The sequence below is a fragment of the Pristis pectinata genome, chromosome 7 (assembly GCF_009764475.1).
Source record: "Pristis pectinata isolate sPriPec2 chromosome 7, sPriPec2.1.pri, whole genome shotgun sequence".
NCBI classification, from domain to species: Eukaryota; Metazoa; Chordata; class Chondrichthyes; order Rhinopristiformes; family Pristidae; genus Pristis; species Pristis pectinata.
The window spans coordinates 72,505,081-72,522,198 of record NC_067411.1 but is presented as its reverse complement, the minus strand read 5'-3'; the positions used below and the strand labels follow the sequence as shown (position 1 = coordinate 72,522,198).

Sequence of the window (17,118 nt, the reverse complement as noted above, 5' to 3'; positions counted from 1 at the left end):
ATTCATAAAGTGCATTACAAGAACTAAAGTAGCTTGTCAGAGGCAAAACAGCTATTTTGCAAGAAAATGACAGGGTCTCCACCCAATAAAAAAATACAGACATGGGCTAAAGCAAGACCAGATTCATTCTGAGTATTTGTCTGGACAATAGAAGTGATTTCCCATCACTCACCTCAAACTGTGGTAAATAAAAAGATACTTAGAACATAGAACAGTACAGCACAATACAGGCCCTTCGGCCTACAATGTTGTGCCAACCTTTAAACCTCTCCTAATACTACCTAACACCTTCCTCCCACATATCCCTCTATTCTAAATTCCTTCATATGCTTATACTTAAAAAAAATCAGTAAATATAAAAAGAAAAATCAGGATCAACTGCCACTTTATGTAGCTCAGTAGGTTTTGGTAAAGTCCTTGAAATTTGATGTACAATGTTCTCTGCATAACTCTTCATTAGTAATGTAGTAACTTGGTAGACTGCTTTCTCAAAAAATCATACAGTAAATATCATTTTTAGTTCACAATTAATCTAAAGTCAGTAAACAAAGACTTTTGTTTTATGTTGGCCCAGAAGAATTAAAAGACACACATAGTGCAGGACAGTATGACAATTTTTACAAAGGAAAATTTTAATTACTTATGAGACAATTGTTAAAGGTGAATGGAAAGTAAAGAAATAGGAATGAAATGAAACTATCTGAACAACCAGCAAGATTGGATAACTTACATCTTGTGTTGCTGTGTTTGGTCATTCTGTCATGCATAGAAAACTTGTTTAATTTATCAAATGTTGCAAAGCAATAAATCGAATTTCCCATTGCAATATTGCTGTAAAACTAAGCTCTTGGATTGTGGAAGAAAGCAGTAAAGAAAGAAATGTGAAGCTGTGAAAGAATCCAGGTCAGGTAGAGGTTTGACTGTATCAATAACAGGAAAAAACATGGCGATGCCTGCAAGTATCCAATGGAAAAGCTGCCTGTGCTGTGAAGGTGGGAAGCAAAGTAAAGGACTAGGGCTCAGGTAAGCCCACAACAGTACATGACTCCAACCGTTGGTGTGTTTGTCAATGGCAGGTTTTCTGGAATATTGGTACCCTAATGCACAATTAATTCACTTTATTACATTTGCACAAATATAATAAATATATTTTATGCTCTAGTATAATAAAGGTTCCAGTGAACCTGGTGAATTTAAAGGGACTGCGGGAAACAGAAATCTGGTGAGCCAGATTCCAAACCATTCTGGATTTCTGAGCAATTGGATGACAGATTATTGGAGTTTTACTTTAATACCAAAAACAGTGTAAGGAGGAATCGAAAAGCAAAAGACTGTGGACTCTGGTAATCTGAAATAAATGGAGAAAATGCTGGAGATACTTTGCAGGTCAGTTAATAAGGAAAGTTATTGTCCTGAAACTTTAACTCCTTCTTTCCCCATAGATGCTGTCTGACCTACTGAGCATCTCCAACATTCTCTGTTGTTATTACCCTATAAACAGGAGTAGTAACATTCGGTCATAGTGCCCAACACCCACAGTGCCCAACACCCACACGGTGCCCAAATTCTAGTGTCCAACACCTACACTGTCCCCAACTCCTACATAGTCCCCAACACCCACACAGTGCCCAACACCCACAGTGCCCAACATCTACCGTGCCCAACACCCACACAGTGCCCAACATCAACAGTGTCCAACACCTACACTGCCCCCAACTCCTACATAGTCCCCAACACCCACACAGTGCCCAACACCTACATAGTCCCCAACACCTACACAGTATCCAACACCTATACTCCCCCAATACCTACATAATGCCCAACACCCACAGTGCCCAACACCCACAGAGCCCAACATCTACCATGCCCAACACCCACAGTGCCCAACATCTACAGTGTCCAACACCTACACTGCCCCCAACTCCTACCTAGTCCCCAACACCCACACAGTGCCCAACACCTACATAGTCCCCAACACCTACACAGTATCCAACACCTATACTCCCCCAATACCTACATAATACCCAACACCCAGACAGTGCCCAACACCCATAGAGCCCAACATCTACCATGCCCAACACCCACACAGTGCCCAACATCTACAGTGTCCAACACCTACACTGCCCCCAACTCCTACATAGTCCCCAACACCCACACAGTGCTCAACACCTACATAGTCCCCAACACCTACACAGTATCCAACACCTACATAATGCCCAACACCTACACAGTGCCCAACACCAACACTGTGTCCAACACCTAAACTGTCCCATAACTTCTATCCCAGTGCTCCATATTGTTCTGCTAGCGACCTCTGGTGGCAGTAACCAAACGATGCAAGGGTTCCTCGTTGGGCGCGGGGTGATGACGCAAATGTCGCCTCGATGACGCAGAGGTGAACGAGTAGAATGTGGAAGTGAAGCTGAAAGTGTGAATGAAGCGGGCGGCGGGACCCAGCGGGACCCCCGGGCGGGAGGTGGCGGTAGTTCACTGAAGTGCAGAGGGCAACAGTGTTGATCAGGTTAGTGGCTGAAGTAACTCCAGCGAGTGATGCTGTGCCACTTTGTATTGGTAACAGGGCGTTCTGTGCTCCACCGGAATTTGCAACACAGACTTTTGTTTCAAACACCGGATTGTTTACAACTTCAACATGGAGAATAAAATACGAAACTATACGCAATGCAATGCTCATTCGCAATGTATCGTAGGCGATACTTCCAGTTTTATTCACATAGATTATTAGTAATTGTACTGATATTGTGTATTTTACACGGAATAAATACTATTAAAATGTTGGCGTGCACCCGCTAGAATATGCAAAAAGCAATCCTGCTCTGGAGATCAGCACAGACGCGGGACCACTCAATGCCAGGTTGTGGCGCTGCTTTTGTTACTAACATCGCAGTGGAAAGTAATTGTGCCTTAGGCAAGTGAATTGTTTTCAGCAAAAGGTTGTGACAAGAACTAGTTTATCTCATGACTGGAGCAAAAAAAACAAACTGCTGGAGGAACTCAGCGGGTCAGGTTGCAGAGGGATAGTCGATGTTTCGGGTCGAGACCCTGCTTCAGGTCCCGTTTATGTTTAGAATGGCAATCTGTTTTCTTAATCCAAGAAAAAAAGTTCTGGATAAAATATTGTACATTTTATGTTTATTGTACATAATGTTCACTACAACTTTAGTCATTTTATCTGGTATTTTATTTAGTAATTCATTAACTTAGCTTAAATCAGTTTATGCCAAGCATAATTAGATTTTAAAGGTGATTTATTCTTTCAACTACTTTAACTGCTATTTAACAGTATATGAAATGATGTGCAACACAAAGTGCTGGAGGAACTCAGAGGGTCAGACAGCATCTGTGGAAGGGAATGGACAATCGATGTTTTGGGTTGAGACCCTTCATCTGGACCGGTTGACTGTACATTTCCTTTCACACATGCTGCCTGACCCGCTGATTCCCTCCAGCGCTTTGTGTGTTTCTCCAGATTCCAGCATCTGCATTCTCTTGTGTCTCCATGAAATGATGTGCCCTTTGGTCTACTGAATATCCAGTCCCGCTTAAACATGTATAACAGGTTGAAACAGAACATAGAAGTGTACAAAATTCTGAAGGAGCTAGGCAGGAGGTGGGGAGGTGTTTCCCCGGCCCGCTGGGTATGGATGACCTGAACAACGGGTCACAGTCTCAGAATATGGGATTAGACATCTAGGAAAAAGATGAAGAGAAATTTCTTCCACTGAGGGCGGAGAACCTGTGGGATTATTGATGACTGAAGGTGGTGGAGGCCAAGTCACTGAAGGTGATTGAGAAAGGGGAAAATCCTAAGGATTATGGAAGAGGATGGTAATATGTTATTGAGACGGAGAATCAACTATGGTCTCAAAGTGTGACAGAGCAAGCTTGAGGGCTGAATGGCCTATTCTTGCTCATATTTTCTCTGTGTCTATTAATATAGTTTCATGTTTCATGATAGTAAAATAGTTGGGCCTAAAAGTGTTTTGATCATTACAGTGCTTCTTTACCTAGTGTAGTGTAGTGTACCTAGGTAGTGTAGCGGTGAGCTTAACCTATTACAGCGCCAGCAACCCCTGTTCAATTCCCGCCACTGCCTGTAAGGAGTTTGTATGTTCTTCCCGTGTCTGCGTGGGTTTCCTCCGGGTGCTCCAGTTTCCTCCCACGTTCCAAAGACGTACAGGTTAGGAGCTGTGGGCATGCTATGCTGGCGTCGGAAGGGTAGCAACACTTGCGGGCTCTCCCCAGCACATTCTCAGTAATGCAAAAAGATGCATTTCACTGTGTGTTTTGATGTACTTGTGACTAATAAGTAAATATCTTGTTATTATATTTCCAAAATTTAATTAAAATACAAAATGTTACTTTGTTTTAGCCTTTGATCTTTTTCTCTTTGCTTACAGTAATTATTTCATTATCCTTGCTGCATTCAAATGACACCTTCTGTTATCTACATTTCAGCCAGTAATTCTGTAAAAGGAAAATGAAGGGTGCACTTCAAGCCTTATTTAATTGTAAACCTAATATTGATTAAAAAAAAGATTCTTTATTATTGCTTATACTCTCATATTCTATGTTATTAGATCTCGTAATCAATTATAATTTGTTTATTTACTGGATAGGCTGAAATAGAACAAATGTTGTCTCAAACTTGACTATAATGGAAAATATAAATGTGCTTATTTTTGTGGCCTGAATGTATCTCAGCACAAAACGCACGCACTTCTGCATCCACAGCTAAGGTTCATGTCATTGAGGATGTGTTGAGGAGGTGAATTGAGGCTGTAAAATTAATCATTTCAGAAGCCTCCATATGTTAATGTGTTCAAGATGAACTCTCTTAACCCCTGCTCCTACTAACAAACATGTTTTGGAAGAATTATGCAAAGTCAGCACAGATTTAACCAATGGGTTCATGTAAAGGCACAGGGGCTCTGTGTAAACATTGGATTATGGGGAAAGCAGAGAGCAGAATTCTCTCTGTAAAATTAAGGACAGTTTCAGAAATTACTGTTGTACTATATAGACACTTAGTAATTTTCTTTGTTTCTTTATGTATACAGGTTTACAGAAAAGCAGCAAGCACTTGTGAAACTAGAAGACATATGACCAACTCACAAAAATCTTTTTTGATTACTTAAAAAAATCAGGGAATACTTATAGCACTGGAACACTACTGGTATTTACATTTTTAAATGCTGGCTACTGCTGGACAAACTCTTCTTTGTTCTAACTATGAATGAAAATACAGAATCAGCTCTTGACCCCAACAAAGATGACCTTCCTCTCATGGCCAATACTAGTTACATGCTCATCAGACATTACGTGTTAGATCTAGCAGTTAATTTCGACAGGGAAGTCATCAACGGTACCATTGTCCTCTTCCTAGAAACCAACAAAGTGTACAAAAGAGCATCCAACTCCGTGGGAGCAGGTCAGCACCCTTCCGTAGAAGGATTATTTGAAACTGAGCAACCAGGACATTCATGCAGTCTCACTTATGCATGTGAAGATAAGATGAGCAATCTAGCTAACCGCTGTGATGGCAGAGTTACCAATGTTAATAGTTGTAACCATAGCAACAATGAGTGGGCTAGTGGGATTTCTGGTACAAGGGAGCACTGTGATGATGGGAAGGACTTTGTGCTGGTGCTGGATTGTTGTGATCTTGTGGTGACTAAGGTGGAAGAAGTGAATGTTATTGCTGCGTCAGGTATTGAAAAATTGATTAGAATGGATGTGCTCAAGCCAGAAGATGGCACTTATTCTCACGGACTGCAGAATGATCTCCAGAGTAGCATATTGGATGAAATTTTAGGTTTAGCAGCAGAATACTGGCAGGAGCAACATTATTATTACGTCCAGTGCAGTGAAGCACCTGGCTGTGGAGAACTCCAGTTTCAGACTGACACGTGGAGCCTGAAAATAAAGAAACTAGGAATACAAAGTCCTAAAGACTTTCCTCGTGTACTGAGAATCTGGTATGAAACAAAGCCAGAGGGTGGTTCGGTCAAATGGACTAAGGACCAGAGTGGCAGGTTGGTTACTTTTGAATGTACAATTCTTTAAAACTTGTAATTGAATTATAATCTGTGACATAAAAAATGGTGCTATTGGGTGCAGTAGGTGATCAGTTAATGATGCAGAACACAAGCTGTATTTCAAAAAAATATATACTGAATATAAGATGTGAATGAAGTAAAACATTTATTATCCACTCAGCACGGTCCCCTTTATATTAACAAACTTTAAAATATCAATACATTTTTTCTTTAGAATGTTTTTATTAAGATACTTTTAAAATATGATGGTTTGGTTAACCCTTTCTAATTTATTTGACAGGTAGTACAGGGTGCTTTATATAACAGTCTTTGGCAAGTACTGGCGCCAGTGCCAATTATAGTACATATTATATTGACACTAATTCCTCATAATATCGGTAACTTACGCACGCTTGTTCGGATGGCAGATGGGCTGAGACATACCATATTTTGCTAGCTTTTTTCTTCAAAGAACTTAGAGTGGATAGAGCTGGTCGTAATTATATTTATTATGCAACTCTGTTTAAACTCTTGGCATAGTTAGTAACTAGAACTGCTCTCCATTTTGCTGAATGTCTGGGGAATCGTGAATAGCATACTTTTCCAGTAATTTTGCTTTCTGCTTTTTGTCAATTTTATGTACCTCAAGGTGAGGAATGTTAGCGATTGGAAAATAAAACACTTTCCATTTTGTGCAGCTAATGTCAGCTGGGTTAGAAGCAGGGTGAAGTTCCCCTAATGTGACCTAGCCCGAGCTCCCTCTACAATACCGGTGTATCATGTTGTCTGCTTACCAGTGCCATTTATTTTATGATCATTCTGAATGAAGCTGTCAATTTAAATACAAAATGGGACAGTTTTATCCCCTGGCTGTATGCTGACTAGAAACCAGACTGAGATTTTTGACACACGTTTCCACGTATGGCACTAGTACCTGGCAGCAAGAGGGTATTCACAACCTCCATTCCAAAGAAGAAAGTCTAGTCTATCATCCTATTGGCACCAATCAATGTAATGTTTAATACATTGCCTTCATTGAACAATTATAATTTTTATCATTGAGTTTGAATGGCAAATATTGCATAATCTTTCTGATGCAGTGGTTGAACAGTAAGATTATTTATTTCACCATGTGATGTGATAACCAAATAATTCAAGCAACATGTATAAATTGTCTGTTATTGTTTATTACTCTCAAGTCCACTTGCTTTAACAACATACATTTTCTATAAAACTGAATATATGGTGCTTGAATAATGAAGGATAACCTGACACAGATTGATGCTGCTTGGCAGTGTGCTCAGTTACATAATGAACTGCATTAGGACAGAATCAGGTTAATTTAATATCTCATTCTGGTCTATTTTTTCTGTTCCTTTGGGACCAGTGATCATGAGAGTTTGAATTAAAGTAGGATGAAGATAGTGCAGCTAACTCATTATAAATATTGCAGATATGCTAATTTAACTCGTGGCTTGGAATCTTTTAAAATAGTGCAGTGGATCGATGTTGAGGATGAGTTTTTTTTATCGCCACTGACAGGGGTTGGTCACATCACGGTGAGCATTCTGTTTATATTGTGAATTTACTGACACATTTAGGGAAAGCATTGTTATTTTCTTTCCCTTTAAAACTTAAAATACGTCAATGTTTACATTATTTTTTTGTTTGGTGTGTGTTGATTGCTCATTGGAATATCAGTTTAAAGGTGATGCTGATGTTAATAATGGAAATAGTTACCCTGTAAAGGTGATTTTTGTCAAATTAGTTGGATTTCTTCAGGTTCTTCACATCTTAAGGCTAAGTAAATATTCACCTACTTGTTCGTTAATCTCTGACCTTGATTAAAATGCAAGTGGTTTATTTTATTTTCCTTTATTTTCCTTTGTGATTTTAATTTGTTTCTAGTATTAAAACTTTTTAAGTAATTTTTTCAATCACTTGGGTCAATTGTACTGTTCTTATGTTTTTAAATAGCAAAGATATTTAAAAATAATTAAAAGGCCTTTGACAGCAGCAAGCTGTTACAAGGCCGTGAGGGGTTGGGCCCTTAGGATCTGCTGCTTGAGGATGGCCGTGACAGCCAAGGTCCAAGCTTGGTTGGAACAGCACGGATGAAAATGATGAATGCAGCCGCAGGCAGAGAATGGGGTGGGGGGAGGGTCGTTCGCTGGCGGTGAACGAGGGTGTGGAGCCTTGATTGAGCTCAATCTGGCTCTCCATGATTGTGTGAAGAATTGGGTAGGATTTCCTGTGTGACAACTTGTCTGAAAGGTAATTCTTCCAGCAATGCAGCAGTCACTGTGTACTGCACGTAAGTGCTCAAATGCTGAAATGAGGTTGGAAACCATGGCCTTTTGATTCAAACCAAGAGTACTACACCTTGGCCAAGCTGGGAATCTCCAAGATCTAATCCCTGGTCTGTATTAATCTTAGCTATGGTGGTGGAGGGGTGGTGTCATTGGACTTTACTTGCCTGAGTAGCGCTGTAAATCTGACTGTTATTTCCCCGGTACCATGGTACCTTTACCTCTTAAACAGAATTCTATTTCAGCTCCTGCAGTATTCACTATGAATGTTACTTCACAGCCATCTCATCCACAAAGCTGCCTTTCAGCCATTGCCACCCTCCCACTCAATAAGCTTCCTTGTCAATGTTTCCCTGCTGATTTACAGCCTACAGTACCCTTCCTCCAGTCAACTGGGTTCAGTCAACAGAGACTGTTGGCACTCAGCTGTGGCCAGGTGCCTATCCGTCAGCACCTCGATTCTGTGACTCGCACATTGACCAGCTTTTCAGCCTCCCTACCTACTTGCCACAAGCAGCATTTTGGGCATTGCTCTTCCTTGTCTATGGAACAGGGAAAGACATTTGGCCTTCTACATAGGATTGAAAGCGGGTCCTGGGGAACTGTTAACACAAGTGTCCTTAAATTAACTATTCCCTCAGCCCCTTTGTTCCAACTGGCCAATCTATTCTTTTCCATTTTTCTCTATTCTTCACCCTTCTCTCTCTCCTTTTCTACTCTCCTGCTTCCTCAACTACCCTATGAGCCCTGATGTGGGTTTTCGACCTGAACGTCAACAGTTCCTTGTTTCCTCCCCCCCCCCCCCCCCCCCCCGCCCATAGATGCTGATCAAACTGATGAATTCCTCCAGAGAATTGTTGTTTCCCCAACCACCTTCTAGTGTAGGATTAGTGTAAATGGGTGCTTGATGTTTGGCACGGTCTCAGTGGGCCAAAGGGCTTGTTTCCATGCTGTATGACTTTATAAATCCATGACACCTCCTCTCAACTCACTTGTCCCCTCTCCGATTGATCCTCTCTAATTGATGGTTGAAGGGTTTCTATTAAGTAGGCCAAATAAATTACATAAGTTCTTGCTTAAAAAGAATATTTAGTAATAATTCATTTTTGTTATGTTTCAGACCATGTGTATATACAGCAGGATCTCCTATAAACAACAGAGCACTATTTCCATGTCAGGAGCCTCCAGTAGCTATGGCAACTTGGCAAGCCTCAATTTGGGCCTCAAAAGATGCTGTGGTTCTAATGAGTGGCGAAAATTGTGCTGAACCCCAGCAGGATGGAGGTAAAAAGGACATTTGGAAGGATATTGCATTCCTTCATCGCATGCACCATATGATATAAATGAACAGACATAGAACAAAGGTTATTGTGAGTAAAAAGAAAACAACTAACTTAATAAATTGGCAAAATTAAAATAAACTGGACTAGAAATAAGAAGCAAGGTTCACATTTATGTGGCACCTTTTCCAACTTTGGGATGTTCTAAATATGTAATGGTCAATGAAGTAACTTTGAAGTGCAGTCACTGCTGTAGCATAGGAAATGCAGCAGCTAATTTGTGCACAGCCAGCTTGGTAACACAACAATTTGATAATGACCAGTAATCTACTTTAATAGTATTGGTCCTCTGCTCTTCTCAGAATAGATCATGTGGATCTTTTATGTCTACTAGAGAGAGAAGATAGGACCACAGTTTAAAATCTCATCTCAGGACAACACTTTTGATCTTTACTCTCATGCCTTATAAGTGTATATAATGCTGTTGGATTTCCATGTGAATTTGTCTGCAGTTGGCAAATAAATTAGTGTGCTGGTTATTCTATTCCCGTGTAACATTATGTGTAATAAACCTACATATCATAATAGATGAAATTATTACAATATTAACAGCTTGCACATGTATTAGAATTTTTGCCATATAAAGAAGAGTCCAGAGGGTCTTCAGGGATCCAAGAGGAAGGAGGTATTTGGGAAAATGAAAAATTTTGAGAGCCTTAGAGGAAAGAGAGTTGAAGTAGTATTCTAATATCATGGGTCTAAGTAGCTGAAGACCCTTATGCTCATGTAGAATTGGGAAGGTAAATACTGAAGATGCTGAAGTCAGGGGATGAAAAAGGGTTATGTTGGACAAGATGAAGTTAGAGGTCAGAGTGAGTCTATAGGGACTTAACAGAATTTTAAATTTGTGATGCTGGGGATAAGGAACAAATTTAATTGTTCCTTATCCCTGTTGTAGAAACCAGGGATGAATTGTTCCTCGGCTCTGCTGTAGAAATCTGCTTAGAACAGTCCGCTAAAATGCTTGCCACTACCAAAAAACAAACCCATCACTTTAACTCTGTGATGTTAAATTTATTGTTGCTCTGCAGCAGTGTAGGAACCATGTTTACAGGGTAATTTGGATGTGGTGAGGTGGTTTCTATGGAGAGAATAAATTTTAGTACGTCGATCGTGCTACTTTTGTTCACTGCCTAGGGATGTGAAGCATCAGGTTTTTTTGTGTGAAATTGTGTATTTATATGTGTAAGCTGTACATAGATGTATGATGAGTGTAAGGCTGTAACTCTGAGGTTTGGATGACACCCAAAAAGATAGTTGGGATTCAATCAAACTGTTCTGATGTTTTATCAGCCCTCTAATTAAATGGCAGTCTTACTATATGTGGCCCACCATTTGGACTTCTAATAATAGGAATGAACCCCCAGATCATGTGTCGTATTAAGTAGAACATTGCTGTTCCGTTAAAATGATAGTTAATGAAAACTTGGCGTGTAAGTCTGATGTTTTCTGATTCGTGAATGAGACCATTTTGAGCTTTTTGGACTTGTAATTTTCAAAATAAGGCTGCTTTTTCAGTTTATGCTGTTGATAGGCACCAAATTATTACAATTGCAGTGGAAATGGGTTGTTCACCGTTCTGTACTACGCTGATGATGGTCTTCTTCTGTTTGCAGAGATTGTGCACACATGATCATGAAGCTCACAATATCACACATGATCATGAAGCTCACACTGCTCCCTTGGTTTTGAAGTATTGACTCATGCAGTGCTGCAGAATAAATTGTAAACATGAGTACTGCAGTCATTTGAGTGGATTTTTTTGTTCTAGACTGACAGGAGTTCTTTTATTTCAGTATTATCATGACGTTTAGAAGTAATTAGAGTGGTTGATGCCTCTGATTAACTTCATAAAGTATTTCAATCTGAAAATAATAATCTGAGTACGAACAAAGATTGTATACTCAACTTTCTTTGTGTTTTGTTCAATATCCTCAAGTTCACCCTCTTTGTCTCTTTTCACCCCAACCCCATCCCCCACCTTTTAATCTTGTTTTCATGTTCCCTTCTAATCAGGAGACCAAAAGGTTCTACAGTCAATGGCCCAAATAAAAGAGAATTTTATTGCAGCTCTTTTACTTCTCTAATGATGGAAACTGGGTTCTTTATCATATTCTCTTGCTGTATTTTTTTCTGGAGTGAGCCTATACAGTGAAATCGGAGTGTTTTATGATAGTTTGTCTTTCTCTGAATCACTATTGCAGAATAATTGTTCACAGGTTCTAGAAATCTCTTTCATTTATATTGCATGGATAACAAAAGAAATAAATTGGTTTATGAAGAATATGAATTAGATGAAATAGGTTTGGGCTGTGTGACGCTACTTGAAAAAAATCTTCAAATTAAATTAGGCAAGGTAATAATTCTCAAAATGAAACTACATCAATGGTAATAAGGAATGGTTTGAGTGCATTTAAGGTTTTGGTTCATGTGATGTCCAGATTCATTAAATGCCCTCTGCTAGGAAATGGCATATGAAAAATATTGATCCAAATTTACTGGAAAGATTAAAATCAATTTTTCTTGTATTATTTGAAGGCTCTTTTAGTTTTCTGTATTGAAGCTTCTGTACTAACAAGTCAAAATAACTAATAGAAATTGAGTTTCTTCTGTTGTGTCAAAAGGCAAGTAGTTGTTAATGCTGCAGCATTTTAGCTTACAAATTGTGTGAGGCTGGTTCTTATGTGTAAACTCTTGCCAATCATTGGTCAAGTTGAGAGTGCAGTAATATTTGATCTGTTTGAAATATACAGTACCACCACCTTACAAGATTTGACGGGGTAGTTGCAGAGTTGATGTTTCACCTGGCTGAGGTGTCTAGAACCAGGCAGGGTTCAAAGGGGTTTGCCTTTCAGGACTGAGGTGAGAAGAAATTTCTTCATTCAGAGGACAGTGAGTCTTTGGAGTTTTCTACACAAGAGGACACTGTATATTCATGGCCAAGACTGATAGGTTTTTACATATTAAGAGAATCAAGATATATTGGGTTAGTGCAGGAAAGTGGCACTGAAATAAATAATCATTCACCATCTTATTGGTAGAGCAGGCACATGGGGTTGAAGGCCTAGTCCTGCTCCTATTTCCCATCATGGCCAAATGTTTGTTCCTCACTTTAGTTGGTTCGTGAATGGGCAGATGTTTTCTGATAAGAAGCCTGGATTCCTGCAAAGCCCGTGCCATTGAATGGTTCAGCAGAAGGAGAAGAGCTTTGCTGGAAGTGTTGACCTGGGTTCTTGAGATTGTAATACTTTGATGTATCATAGTTTTCATCCAGCAGCAAGAAGAACTAATTAGAACTCATTCCCAAATGTGAAGGTATTTTACAAGTGACCATAAGGTAATGTTATATGTACTTTCACTAAAGGTTGTGCCAACTGTCCCAATTTTGTGGCAATGAGCTGCCTTGTATTGTCTGGGTGCATTTTTTTTTTGAATCTTGTTGGCTTATTTTCTTGATCTTCACCGTGCTCTACAAGTAACTGTGGTATTCATATTATGGCTTTCTTTTGTGGGCCCTGCTGTGCTGCTTTGACTGGTTCTTATGGAATTATTTTGTTGTAATCAAAATGTCATTTCTGGCATGAAGACAGTTGATTGAGTAGTTGAAACTTGCCATGACTGGGACCTGCCACCTGAAAACATGAATACCATGTGGTAAGATAAAGGGAGAGCAACGAACAGTAGATTGGGTTGTTTTCAGAGAGCATTGTGACTGTAATTGCTTAGAAACTGTTGGCAGTTTTGGCTGACCATAGCCAGGTACTGCAATAGTACAGGTAGTTTACAATGGAGGAATGGTTGGCTCATGTCAGAAGTATGTTGCTCAATAAAGCCATTTGGATCATAAACTCTTTGGGGTGTCTCCCTGACAGTGATCAGTATGCTGAACCTGCTCGTCATGAAACAGAAAATAATAGATTATTCTGGTCAAGTTTACTGACGGTGTCAGGATCTGTGCGGAGTCAAATACTGGAGAAGCAGTAGTTCAACTTTTAGTGATCAGAAAGTGATATGCAGAGAGAGGAACATAGGAACTGGAGTCAGTTATTTAGCACATTAAGCCTGTTCATCAATCGCTGAAGTCATGGTTGATTTGTGACTTCATACTTTCGCCTATTCCCATAGTCTGTAATCCTTTTGGTTAACAAAAATCTATCAGTCTTTGAGTTAATGTGAGCAGATGACCCACTATCAACTGCTATTTGTGGAATATAATTCCAGAGCTCTACTGCTCTTTTAACATTAACCTGAAATATCTTGTCCTGAAGAATAGTACCATGGATTGTTGATTACAGCTTTAGAAATACTTGACAATATCACTTTTCCATAAAAGGGTTATAAAGGAGAATGTTGGTATTGCAATACGTAAAATGAGTGATTCCTATTTATGTCAACTGGATCTTGTTTTCTTTTTATTTAAAAAAAAGTTTTTCACATATTGAGACATGTAACAGGGAACAGGAAATGTTCTCTTTACAGTGATCCTGTTGTATTGTCTTGTACAACATACAACTGTACATTCTCTGCCTATAACATATCATTAAATAGCTGAAATCCATCAGGAGATTAAAATTTTGGTTTGGGCAATTTAATGTTGTAGACAATAAGGAGAGAAATAATGGAAATAATTGGAAGATCAGGCAGTATGTGAGGAAAGAGAGAGTTAATTTTACAGCTCAGAACACTAATTCATTCCGTAGATACTGCCTAACCTGTTGAATATTTCCAGCATAATTTATATTTTGGATTTCCAGTATATCTGTCACATTTTGAATTTTTATACCTTTGGCAACTTGTTACTAAGAGTATATGTCAAGCAACTGAAGTATCAGTGGGGATCAAGTGATAGGAGGTTTTTAAAAGTGAGATAGGGCCAGTATGTTCCTGTTAGAGTGAAGGGCAAGTCTGGCAGGATTAGGGAACCCTGGTTGATGAGGGATATTGAGGCTCTGGTCAGGAAAAGGGAGGCAATTGTCAGATATAAGCAGCTGGTATAAATAGAATTACTTATAAGGGATGTAGGAGTACATGAGAGAAAAATCAGGACAAAAAGACATGAACTAGCTTTGGCAGATAAGCTAAAGAAGAATTTTAAGAGATTCTATAAGTACGTTAATAGCAAAAGGATAACTGGAGAAAGAGTAAGGCCCCTTGAGGCTCAGTGTGAGCCACAGGAGATGGGTGAGGTCTTAAATGAATACTTCACATCTGTATTTACTGTGGAGAAGGTCATGGAAGCTAGGTAATTCAAGGAAGTGATGCCTCTAGATCCCTTTTCAATAACTTTCCAATTTAGAGGAACGGAGTTGACGACTTAATATTGCTCTGTTTCTATTGAGAAATTTCAGTACAGTCTTTTTTGTTTTTCTTTGAAATTTTTCTTTTTAGTTTGGTCTGATATATTGTTTATAACTTTTTTTATTGATTTGGGTTTTTTTCCTTTTCTTTTATATATACAATAAATCTTTTTCTTTCCTTTATTTTATATTATATTCATTTATTAAGAGATCGTGAGATCTACAGATTTTAAAAATATTTTATTATTCTTTATGATTACCTATGTCATGATTGTTCTCTTGATCCCTTTGTATTACGTGTACAAACACCGATGATATATATTAATCAGTATTAATTTGGAAACTAATAAAAAGATTGAAAAAGAAAGAAAAGAATAGTGATGCCTTGTACATATTCACATTTGAAAATAGAAGGTGCTAGCAATCTTAAAACACATAAAGGTGGATAAAGCCACCTAAGTGTATCCCAGGAAATTGTGGGAAGGTAGGGAAGAAATTGCTGGGGCCCTGGCAGAGATATTTAGAACATAGAACATAGAACACTACAGCACAGTACAGGCCCTTCGGCCCACAATGTTGTGCCGACATTTTATCCTGCTCTAAGATCTATCTAACCCTTCCCTCCCACATAGCTTCCCATTTCTCTATCATTCATGTGTCTATCTAAGAGCCTCTTAAATGTCCCTAATATATCTGCCCCCACAACCTCTGCCAGCAGTGCGTTCCACGCACCCACCACTCTCTGGGTAAAAAAACTTACCCCTGACATCCCCCTTATACCTTCCTCCAATCACCTTAAAATTATGTCCCCTCATGTTAGCTATTGTCGCCCTGGGAAAAAGTTTCTGACTGTTCACTTGATCTGTGCCTCTTATCATCTTGTACACCTCTATCAAGTCACCCCTCATCCTCCTCCTCTCCAAAGAGAAAAGCCCTAGCTCACTCAACCTATCCTCATAAGACATGCTCTCCAATCCAGGCAACATCCTGGTAAATCTCCTCTGGACCCTCTCCAAAGCTTCCACATCTTTTCTATAATGAGGAGACCAGAGCTGAACACAGTACTCCAGGTGTGGTCTAACCAGAGTTTTATAGAGCTGCAACAGCACCTCGCAGCTCTTGAACTCAGTACCCCGACTAATGAAGGCCAACACTCCATAACGCCTTCTTAAACAACCCTATTGACCTGCGCGGCAACCTTGAGGGATCTATGGACGTGGACCCCAAGATTCCTCTCTACCTCCACACTGCTAAGAGTCCAGCCATTAACCTTGCATTCTGCCTTCAAATTCGATCTCCTGAAGTGTATCACTTCACACTTATCCGGTATGAACTCCATCTGCCACTTCTCAGCCCAGGTCTGCATTCTATCAATATCCTGTTGTAATCTACAGCAACCTTTTACACTATCCACAACACCACCAACCTTTGTATTATCAGCAAACTTACTAACCCACCCTTCCACATCCTCATCCAAGTCATTTATAAAAATCACAAAGAGTAGGGGTCCCAGAATGTCCCTGCGGAACACCACTGGTCACCAACCTCCAGGCAGAATACGCTCCATCTGCCACCACCCTCTGTGTTCTATGGACGAGCCAATTCTGAATCCACCCAGCCATGTTTCCCTGGATCCCATGCCTCCTGACTTTGTGAATGTGGCTTCCATGAGGAACCTTATCAAACGCCTTACTAAAATCCATGTACACTACATCCACTGCTCTACCTTCATCAATGTGCTTTGTCACATCCTCAAAGAATTCAATCAGGCTTGTGAGGCATGACCTGCCCCTCACAAAGCCATGCTGACTGTCCCTAATCAGCCTATGCTTCTCTAAATGCCCATAAATCCTGTCTCTAGGAATCTTCTCCGGTAATTTGTCCACCACTGTAGTAAGACTCACTGGTCTGCAATTCCCAGGGTTATCCCTACTCCCTTTCTTAAACAAAGGAACAACATTTGCCACCCTCCAATCATCTGGCACTACTCCTGTGGCCAGTGAGGATGCAAAGATCATCGCCAAAGGCGCAGCAATCTCTTCCCTCGCTTCCTGTAATAACCTTGGATATATACCATCTGGCCCCGGTGATTTATCTATCCTAATGTTTTTCAAAA

General features: G+C 39.7%; 1 protein-coding gene across 8 annotated transcripts in view; it reads left to right on the top strand.

Annotated features, from left to right (window-relative positions):
• Nucleotides 1-2,410: 2,410 nt before the first annotated feature.
• aopep (aminopeptidase O (putative)) overlaps nt 2,411-17,118 on the top strand; it is a 175,007-nt gene continuing 160,299 nt past the window's right edge. For all 8 annotated transcript variants that reach the window (XR_007956689.1, XM_052020423.1, XM_052020422.1 and 5 more), the window contains exons 1-3: nt 2,411-2,521; nt 5,079-6,053; nt 9,486-9,649. Coding sequence is in view for 7 of the 8 variants with exons in the window: in XM_052020423.1 (XP_051876383.1) it covers nt 5,251-6,053; nt 9,486-9,649 (967 nt within the window). In the remaining variant the exon portion in view is untranslated. The remainder of the gene's footprint in view (nt 2,522-5,078; nt 6,054-9,485; nt 9,650-17,118) is intronic.